At 45.5% G+C, this 10,275-nt stretch overlaps 1 protein-coding gene across 1 annotated transcript; it reads left to right on the top strand.

Moving 5' to 3' along the window:
* The first annotated feature begins 1,648 nt into the window (after positions 1-1,648).
* On the top strand, positions 1,649-9,356 carry RPL7 (ribosomal protein L7). The gene is made up of 7 exons (XM_059488026.1): positions 1,649-1,769; positions 2,887-2,989; positions 3,707-3,873; positions 4,539-4,676; positions 5,038-5,147; positions 6,231-6,441; positions 9,294-9,356. The coding sequence occupies exons 1-6, from the start codon at positions 1,756-1,758 to the stop codon at positions 6,437-6,439; spliced, it is 741 nt and encodes a 246-aa protein (XP_059344009.1). The 5' UTR covers positions 1,649-1,755; the 3' UTR covers positions 6,440-6,441; positions 9,294-9,356.
* The last annotated feature ends 919 nt before the right edge of the window (positions 9,357-10,275 follow it).

The following is a 10,275-nucleotide window of genomic DNA, read 5'->3' as shown; positions in this document are numbered from 1 at the left end:
GCAGGGAAGCTGGAAGCCCACAGCAACAACAGGGCCACCGCAGGATGCACGATGCCCGTGTGCCTGGGGATCCTCTGCTGAGCTGTGAGAAACCGCTCAGGAAAACCCTCATGGCTTCTTGGTCTGTCAGCCAAGTACAGAGGTCACTGATATCGCACCCGCCACCGACTGAAATAGGAGCTCACAGGTGCCAGCACACGGAAAGTATTTTCTTCGGTGCGATAGCGGCCGCTCCCTGTAGCTGGGCACCCTGCGGCCACTCGGCGCCGGAGCATCCCGCTCCTCCATTCGCCAGTTCCAGAGGATGAGGACCAGAGCGTGCCCTTGCGATTTCCCACACATGAGTGTGCAGGACTCATGCCACTGCCTCTGCTCGCCTGCAGCCCTGTGCCTTAAGTGCACGACGCTGCGCTTTCTCCCCTGTGTGGCCATCAGTTTTCAGAAAAGTTGTGGGAACTTTGTGAACGCTGCCTCTCGGATTGAGCACAAATTCCGATTAAAAAGTTGCAGAAGAAAGTGCAGACAACCTCTTAAGTATATATTGCAGGTGGTTTTGCGTGCAGATTTTAATCCACCCTCTTTATAATATTGCTAATGAGATCAAGTGATACAAACGTCTGTATTAGCACAAAATAACACTATTGTAAAAAAGTGAACCTGTAACTACGATCCAAAGCACTCTCAATAATGTTCTCAGGCGTTACTGCTCTGACACCTCTGCGTGCTTTTAATTTGCAACAAATAAAGTCAGTAAACGCAGAGCTCGGCATTTCTTATGTCTACACGGGTTTTTACACCGGACAGTCCTTTGTTGCTCGGAGTTCCACTAATTTCTCTTCCGTGTGTGTGTAATGAAGTGTCGGTGTCTCCCTGGGTGATTTTAGGCGCGCACAGGATGAGATTTAGGAGCCACAACCCTGAGCAGCCTTCCAAGCTGCTGCGCTGGGCAGCGCTGCTTCCCGTGCCGCCCTCCGTGCTCCACGGTGCAGTTAGATTCTGTACGGCGAACCGAAAAGATGCCCAGCCTGATGAAAACACATCCCGGCAGAAAGGCAGCCCGGGGTTCCCGTTCCCCCGTGCGTCCCGGTGCAGGATCCTGCGGGCAGCATTTTCCCCCCGGCTCCATTCCCGCCGCGGTACTGAGCGCGGGCGGGAGGTGGCGTAAAGGACGGGGTTAGGGCTGGAATAGGGGGAATCCTGCCGCATGCAGCCGCTGGCAGCCCCGCCACACAGAGCTGCTCTCAGCCTCCTCAGGGAAGGACGGCTCTGGTGGCGGAGCGGGACCCGCCCGGCCCGGGACACAGCCGATCCCGGGATACAGCCCGTGCTCGGGACATAGCTGGTTCTGGGACACAGCCGATCCAGGGACACAGTCAGTGTTTAGGACACAGCCGACTCCGGGACACAGCCAATACTCTGGAAGTAGCCGGTGCCCGGGACACTGCCAGTGCTCGGAAAACAGTTGATCCCGGGACACAGCCCGTGCCCGAGACACAGGGGATCCCGGGACATAACCGGTGCCTGGGACACAGCAGATCCCGGGACACCGTCGGATCCAGCCCTGCTGGGCCGAAGCGGTTCCCGGCCGCTTTTACCTCAGGCACTCGCGGGACACCCCGGCGCTCGCACAGCGGTCAGGCACTACGGTGGACGTCCAAACCCGGGGTCCTGCCGGCGGGCAAGGCCTCACCTGCGCGGGCGAATGAGCTAAGAGCGCGCCGCGCACGCGCACGCCCCTCTCTTCCGGCGCTGACCATGGCGGACAAGGAGTGAGTCCCGTCCCTCCCGCCGCCATCCGCCGCCATCCGCGGCCGCCGCGCCGCCCGAGCCCTGCCCTCACTGCCCCCGGGGCCGCCGCGCCTCCGCCGGGGCTGGGAGCGGTGGCTGGGGAGGGACCGGCGCGGCGGAGATGGAGCCACCACCGGCCCGGGCCTTCCGCGGGCGGTGGCTGCGGCCGCAGGCCCTTGGCGGGGTGGGGAGGGAGAGCGGGCCCCGAGCGCCGTGGCGGCCGGGAATGGGGGGCCGGGGCGGCGAGTTCCTCCGGGCTGGGCGGGCGAGCAGAGCTGTGCTGGGGCGGGAGCAGGGAGTGATTGTGCACCAGGGCTGGTGTCGGCGCTCGTCACGGTGGTTGTGGCTCTGTAAACGCTGTTGTGACAAGTTTTGTCGAGTCTAAGAGTTTTAAATCTCCGGGACAAGAGGGAGTGGGAGAGTGATGTCTGGAAACTCTGCCTGAAGTTGAGGAGAAGCTTCTCTTCCGTACGAGTGACCATGCACTGGAACAGGTTGCCCACAGAGGTTATGGAGTCTCCCTCCCGGGGGTGTTCAAAACCATCCGGGTGCAATCCTGTGCCATGTGCTCTGGGACGATCCTGCTTGAGCAGGGAGGTTGGACCAGGTGACCCACTGTGGTCCCTTCCAACATCACCCACTCTGTGATAGTCTGAGCAAGTTGAGAGTCCTGTCAAATAAATTTCACAGTACTTTCAAATAAGCTTTAGCTGCTCAAGTACCTGTTGAAACGTTCATTGATCAGAGAGAAGTTACCTTGAAAGGTCTTTGTTTTCTTACCAATTGTAGCAAAGTAGAACAGGTCTGTGTATTCATGATTGTGTGCAGCTCTGGCAGGTCTGTCAGGGTTTCTTGTCTGGCACAAAATGTGGATGGTGCAGGTTCTGAACCAGAAAATCACCCAGCTCAGTGCCAGGGAGCTGTCCTGGGATGCTGTTCCAGGCCTGGGAACAGTGAGGATGAGGAAGGTACAGTGAAGTGGCTCAAGGTAGCAAGGCCTGCGCGCATGTTCTGTTTGAGAGTTTTGGTGTTTGTCACGTGTACTGTCACTGGGTTTCTTCGCAGCAGCTAAACGCTTTTGTTTGTGCTCTCGTGTAGAGTAAAGAAGGTGCCCTCGGTGCCCGAGAGCCTGCTGAAGAAGCGGCAGGCCTACGCGGTCATGAAGGCCAAACGTCAGAAGAAGATTTTGGCTATAAAAAAGGTGAATGTCTCTGATCCCTTTACTCAGATTGCTTATCTACTGTAGTAGCAGCTGCTGCTGATGTGATGCAGTACAGAAATTTGCAGTGTGTTGATATTTTCTTGAAGTTTTGGACTAAAAGAGGCTTTTAGTGGCTGATGACAAAGTTCTGGGCAGAGTTAAGGGTGAAGTGCACGGCTGTCTGTAAGGTACGGGGCAGGAGGTTATAGCCTGTGTAAGGGGAGCTTGGTGTGTGATCAGAGAATCCTAGAGCTATAGGGGTTTGCAAGGGGGCTTAAAGATCATCTAGTTCCAACCCCTGTGCCATGGACTGGGACACCTTCCACTAGACCTGGTTGCTCAAAGATCCAATCCAGCCTGGCTTTGAACATGTTTAGAGTTGGCCTATCCACAGCTGCCCCAGGCAACCCATTCCAGTGTCTCACTGTCTTTGCAATTCAGCATTTCTTCCTTATAGCTAACCTAAATTGTCCATCTTTCAATTTGTACCCATCACTCTTCATCCCCACAGTGCTGATGGAGAGTCAGGAATGATAGCATGGCTTGCTGTGTAGCAGCCTGCCAGCTTCTCTGGAGCATCACTGAGGGTGTTCTGAGCTGTGTGATACTGATCTGTGTTACCTGGGGGCACTTCTGGGGTATGGCATGTTACTTGAAGGTGATTTTCATGTGTTCAAAGGCATTTTCTGACTTTACCCAATTTCCCATTTGTTGCAGTACCGCAAGGCACAAAGGAAGCTGATCTATGCGAGAGCCCAGGCTTACCACAAGGAGTACAGGCACATGTACAGGCAGGAGATCCGCATGGCCAGGATGGCCCGCAAAGCTGGCAACTACTACGTGCCAGCTGAGCCCAAACTGGCCTTTGTGATCAGGATAAGAGGGTAAGCTTGGGTACAGATATAAGCAATTTTATGTTCAAGAGTATTGAAGGTGGCTTTCTTGTTACTTCTCTGTTTTGAGGGTTTAAATACATTCATAAGATAAAGCCTTTTACAAATGGCTTGAGGAGTTGCTGGTAGATATTGTACAAGCCCTTGAGGTGTGTTTAATTAAGGGCTAAATAATTTTGCTGCCTACTGTCCTTGGGAATCCCTGATTTTTAAGAAGACAAGGCTGAAAATAACATGCAGACAGTTACTGTTTCTCACCTTTAACTTGATAAAATTACATGCTCCTATTCCCAAACATTCTGCTGAGCTGTTCCTCAAGTGTTTGTTTTGTCCTACTCTGGTAAAGTGTTACAGAAAACTAAAAAAAAGTGTGATTGGAAGAATTATATTCATGACAGTGCAAGGTGAGTTCTAAATTGTTTCAGTAGAATAGTTCTTTTCATGGAAATGGATGTTTTAACTTCCTACTGAAATATATTGCAATAGTAAGTTAATTTACTAAGCTTGCTTTGTGTAATTGATGAACTGTGTTTTTGTATGGGAGCAGTGCTGTTGTGTTTGGGGTTGTTTTGCTGTTGTGTTTGGGGTTGTTTTTAACCTGATACCTGGTGTTTCTGGGATGTTGGTAACTCAGGCTGTTTCACTTTGCTCTCCAGTACCAACGGTGTCAGCCCGAAGGTTCGCAAGGTTCTGCAGCTTCTTCGCCTGCGGCAGATCTTCAACGGCACCTTTGTAAAGCTCAACAAAGCCTCTATCAACATGCTGCGGATTGTGGAACCCTACATTGCCTGGGGGTGAGTGAAAGGCACAAGGCCCACTTGTACCTAATCAGGGTGCAAGTGTTGAGTGGGTTTTGCATTTTGCTATGCTGGACTTCCAGGGGTTTTTAATCTTCTGTGTACTTTCCTGTCTTTGAGTTGAAAATGTGCTTAAGGCGGTGCTTTAAAGGTAACAACTGCTGGGTATGGTTGCACTCTCATACTGATGTTCTTGGGAACTTGGTGTGAGATTTGCTTCTGTGTTTACTTGTGGGACATGCTAAATGATCTTTAATTGTTTGGTATGGAAGTCCAAGTCAGGGATGTTAAAGCTGCCCTGAAATGAGGCTTGCAAAGACTTAAAATTCCTTTTTTGAAGGTGACTGTTTTGTTTCAGTTACCCCAACCTGAAGTCCGTGCATGAGCTGATCTACAAGCGAGGTTACGGCAAGATCAACAAGCAGCGCATTGCTCTGACCGACAACCGCCTGATCCAGAAACGCCTTGGTAACTTCTGCTGGGCAAACGGGGAGATCAGTGCTCAGCCGGGCAGCTGTCCCCAAGTGTCACTACAGTGCACTGCTGTTCAGTTGTGATCTCTACTTCTCTCCTAATTGTTTAATGCAAAGCAAGCTGGAAGTAACTTTCATCATAAAGTATTGAAAACAGGTGTAAAGAATCAAATTTTAGCCTTTTAAATTTGTGATGGTAAATGTAGCCTCCTTGACCTTTATGGGGTCAGCAGGTCTTTTGAGTAAAGAAAAACTGCTGTACCATGAAGGAGTCATCAGAGCTTTGAACTTAATATTAGACATTTTGTCTTTGACTTTCGTGATCTGGTAAACAGACTTTTTTAACTTGTGGAAAGAACTGGGTAGTGATCAGTGTATTCAATAAAAGCAAAGCGTGGTGAACAGTTGGGATATGGGCTGCTCTGGGAAGCTCCCTTCTTTTGCAGTCCTGCCAGAATGAGTGAAAGTGACCACTCAAGTCTTCCTTTTTTGGGCACTTGTTTTGCATTTTCCTTCAGATTAGGCTGTGTCATACGTCTTTATTTTCCTGTGCAGTGAATGAGCATCCAAAAGATACATGTATTCTGTTGTAATCTCTTTTTAGCACTGTGTTTTACAAGAGTTAATTTGTAGCATATTGCTGAAGACTCTGGAAAGGCATTAAGGAAACATGCTGTAGCATTTATTCAGCAGCCTAACCCAATAGCTAGTGAGTTTCCCTGAGTTAAACATTGCAGTGATTTAGGTGGATTTGATCTAGCTTTTCTCCAAAGAACAGTGTTTTGCTAAAATTCACTAAGTGCGGGTTGTTTTTTGTTGTTCCTCACTGCTGACAGCAAATATTTAACAGTTGAAACTGATGCCTCTTGCCAAGTATGCCATCTAAATGTTTACTTGGCTGGAGATAATCCATTTTAATTGGAAAAGTCAGTCATTCAGTTTCATGACAGTGTGAGTGGTTTCTGACTTCCTGAAGTTTATCAAAATAAGTAAGCATGACAGTAACAAAACGATAATTTTTAGTTTGTTATTGACCAGTGCCTCTGAAGTCTTTCTGAAAACTGTGTCTGAATTTTAGGAAAGCTTGGCATCATCTGCATGGAAGATGTGATCCATGAAATTTACACTGTTGGCAAGAACTTCAAAGTTGTGAACAACTTCCTTTGGCCCTTCAAGTTATCCTCTCCTCGGGGTGGAATGAAGAAGAAAACAATCCACTTTGTGGAAGGTGGGGATGCTGGTAACAGAGAAGACCAGATCAACAGACTCATAAGGAGAATGAACTAATGGTGAGATACTGCCCAAGGCTGTCTGGTGTTCAGCTCTGCAGGCTGCTGTCATTTGTCAGACATTCAAGTTTAATAGATGCTCACTCATTCTTGGGTGGTACCTACAGTACAAAGCTACTTGAACAATATAGTGTTCTGGATTTATTTTGGAAGTCTTACTAAAGCTTTAACATTTAGGAAGTTAATTTGTCAGTTTCACTGATATGTTTAGGAGATACAAACATTACCAATAACTTGTTTTAAAGCCTTACTTGATTTTATGTTGGGAAGCCTTGAGATCTTGGCTAAAACTTTTAAGCCTCATTAATAACCTGTTAATATGATTGAAATCTGGTGATTGCAAGTACCATGTTTTTTTCAGGTTTTCTAGAAAAGCCTGATTAGGACTGGTCTAAATTTTCAGCTTGTTCAAGCTTCTGAATGATTCATTTAAAGCTTTCATGTATAGTGACCAAGTTGGTGATTTTGAAAGACTGATTTGCCCATTTGAATAGTCTGCCCTTTAGAAATGAGAAGGTTTATTAGCACTTGAAGTGATTTAACAGTGACTGCTGAGTGCTAAATGTAGGACCTGCTCTAAACAATGTCTTATCTATTGTTGTTACTCTGCTGTTCCTGCTTTGGTGAAGTCTGTACCATTCAAAGCCAACACATTTTGCAGAGTTCTTGTACTTCGCTTTGCTTTTTAGACACTAAACTACCTTCAGTGTTGCCCATATCTTGGTTTCAGTCAAATATCTTTTTAGTTTGACAGGTATGCTGGAATTTAGGAGAACTTCATTGTCTTAGGGTGTTTGGAAAGGATGTCAAACAAAAACCTAATTTTCTCCAAACTAACTCCTCTAGAGTCAAAATGGGGTTTTTTTATTTGGTTTGTTGGGATTTGTTTGGTGTAGGGCTTTTGTTTGGCTGTTTTTTGTGAGATTCTCTTTTTTCTTTTAGATTAGATACACAATTTTCATATGAATTTATAGCTTCAGAGGATTGGTACATAAAAATGAGTAGTGTTGTGACTTTACAATTTAAAACAGGTACAGTTCTATTTGGATGATTCAGAAATTAAATTTTTTGAAATTTGGAAATTAAAGTTTCTGAGGGGAAGGAAGTTTTATGTTTTGTTTTGCTGCTTTGGTTTTTTTTTTCCCTCAAGTCTTTTAAAAATACTCTTATAGCCAAGACACAGCAAATTGAGCTCATTGGGCTCTGCTTTCTGTCCAAAGAGCTAAAGGGGATCTAGGAAATACTTTCCATTTGATTGACAGCGTTAGTTCTTGAAGTGTTTTTGTAGGCTGCTGATTTCCTCAGTTCAAGCTCCTTGCATGTTGTGCTGTTATCTCCCATCTGTGAAGTCAGCAGAGTTTAAAGCACTGCTTACATGGCATGTGGAAATTCCAACTTCAGGAAAATAGTTCCTTGCTGGGGACAGTGTTCTTGAAAAGCTTTTTAGCTCAACTATAGGAAGATGTTGGTAACTCTGAGGAGCAGAATTGCTGTAATGTTTGGTGCCTGGGGTGATGTTAAGTTACTCCCACTACCATTCTTGTAGAAATTTTGCTGCTGGTGGTGGAAACTTGAAGGTTCAGTACTGGCAAATGTGTCCTTGAAGTTAGTGCATAAGCAAGGCTGGGGAGGACTGTGTGCTCCTGTCTGGTTTCTGAGCATGATGCTGTTTTTCATGGAAACACTGCAGCTTTTTGTCAGTGTAGATCCTTTCTGCTCTATCTTCCCTGCTAAAGGAAAGGCAAATCTATACTGGTAGTGTTGTTTTCAGGAGCATTCCTAGAGATGTGAAGCTTCTAGCTCACTATTGCAGTTGTTGTAAGTGCCTGTGAGGGTTGGTGTTTTGGCAGAGAAACAAGGGATATTCATTCATGTTTTTCACTGGACTTGCAGCTCAGCATCCCATAGAAGTGGCATACATTAGAGCTTTACTTCATCTTTAATTTAGGAAGTGACCTTGCAGTTTCTTATTTTATGCTTATAAGCAGTTGTTATGCCTTTCCTGCAGACTAAATCTAAGATAACTGCTTGTTCTTGTCTCCTCAACTTTCCTTTCCTGCTGTTGTGAATAGAGTGCATGTTTAAAATTCAGGTAGCCTACATGTAGAAAGAAGAATGTTGTAGTTTCTACTGAGGCTGTGGGCAAACTAGAGTAGTAGGTTCAGGTGACATACAGGCAGTACTTTCTCCAGGTAATGTCATTATGAAGGGCTGTGTATCTGAAGAAGAGTATTCCTCTTTCCTATAAGTAGATTGTTTCCTGCTGTTTGTCTTTATTTCTTATTCTATTTGTCACTTACTTCTTAAGTGATATTCTCAAGTGAATGAAAAAAGTAGACTTCCAGTACTGATTGCTTTGTATAGACTGGGAGGAAAGAGCATAGTACTTGAAAGCAGTATATTTGCTGTATGTTGCTTGAAAGCAACATAAGTATTGGCAACATACTGAATTTCATCAATTTTTCAAGCAAACTTTACAGGAACTGGACCCAAGTCAGCTTTTCTGCTTTCATTTTTGCATGTAAACAGTCTCTGAAATGTGCCAAAAATAAGAGTGCAGCAAAAGTTAGAATTGCACAATGTCTTGGCATGTCTTTAAATATCAAGTATAGGTATCAGTGGTTCAAGGTGGAAATGTTCATCCTTTTAGGTCTGGTACTCAAAATCTCAGTTTGCAGTGAAGAGATGTTAATGTAGAAATTAGTTACCGTGTGTGAAACTACTGCAGTCTTAAATCCAGTGAAACAAAAGGAGTGTTTTCAACCAAAATTACACACTGTAAAAATGTATTACTTTTTCATGTTTGAGATCTACATGTGCCTAATGATACCTTTTTCTTCTTTGCCTTACAGGTAAAGATGCCCAGCTGCAATATTTCAAAGTCTGGTCTGTTAATAAAACAATCTTGCACAAAACAGTCTGTTGTCTCGATTGGTGTCTTTTTGTGATCCTCTTCTGAAGTGGCAGCCTTTTTGAGATTCAGTTTGGAGTCGTGTTTCAAAGAGCCATAGTTTGAATTAGCAGTATGTAGATACTGCTTAACCTTCATTTGGAGGAAGAAAATTTGGAAACATTTGTGCAGGTAACAGATGAGGTTTCGAGTTGCAACAATAAGTGACAAACTGAGCTGTGTGCTGTTGTTGAGTGGGCAGGGTTCCTGCTTAGCTGTAGTGCACCAGAAAGCTGTGTGAAAATCTTTTTATGTGAAGAAAGAAGCAAGTGTAAATCTGTTCTTAACATCTTAAGATCAGAGAATCATAGAGTGGCCTGTGTTTGAAGGGATCTTCAAGTTCTAATTTCTATAAGATCTAGTTTTCATGCCTCTGCCATGAACACCTTTCACTAAACCAGGTTGTTCAGAGCTCCATACAACCTGGCCTTGAGCACTTCCAGGAATGGGGCATCCACAGCTTCTCTGGGTAACCTGTTCTAGTGCCTCACCATCCTCACAGTAAAAAATTTCTTCCTAAAATGAATAAAATCTACTCTCAATGTAAAGCCATTGCCCCTTGTCCTGTCCTTACATACCCAGGTAAAAAAGGCTTATTGTAGGCTCCCTTCAGGTACTAGAAGGCCACAGTCAGGTCACCCTGAAATCTCCTCTTGTCCAGGCTGAATAATTCTGATTCTTTTAGCCTTTCCTTATGGGTGAGGTGCTCCATCCCCCCAATCTTCCTCATGACACTCCTCTGGACTTTCTGCAATCAGTTGATGTCCTTCCAGTGCTGGGAACCTCTGAGCTGGATAATTCCAGCTTTGAACATCTTCAGGTAATTTTTTTTGCCAAGGAAGTATAAAGCACTTAACAAAATAGTAATTTTTTCCACATTAAAT

This window comes from Ammospiza nelsoni, chromosome 1 (genome assembly GCF_027579445.1).
Source record: "Ammospiza nelsoni isolate bAmmNel1 chromosome 1, bAmmNel1.pri, whole genome shotgun sequence".
Classification (NCBI taxonomy): Eukaryota; Metazoa; Chordata; class Aves; order Passeriformes; family Passerellidae; genus Ammospiza; species Ammospiza nelsoni.
Note: the sequence above shows the minus strand (reverse complement) of the source record. Positions and strands in the feature narration are given on the sequence as shown.

What these genes read in the sequence shown, in the direction of transcription:
- RPL7 (XM_059488026.1), top strand. An exon ending in AGATTTTGGCTATAAAAAAG is followed by an intron (nt 2,990 to 3,706) that starts GTGAATGTCTCT and finishes CATTTGTTGCAG; the next exon opens with TACCGCAAGGCACAAAGGAA. An exon ending in CCTGATCCAGAAACGCCTTG is followed by an intron (nt 5,148 to 6,230) that starts GTAACTTCTGCT and finishes TCTGAATTTTAG; the next exon opens with GAAAGCTTGGCATCATCTGC.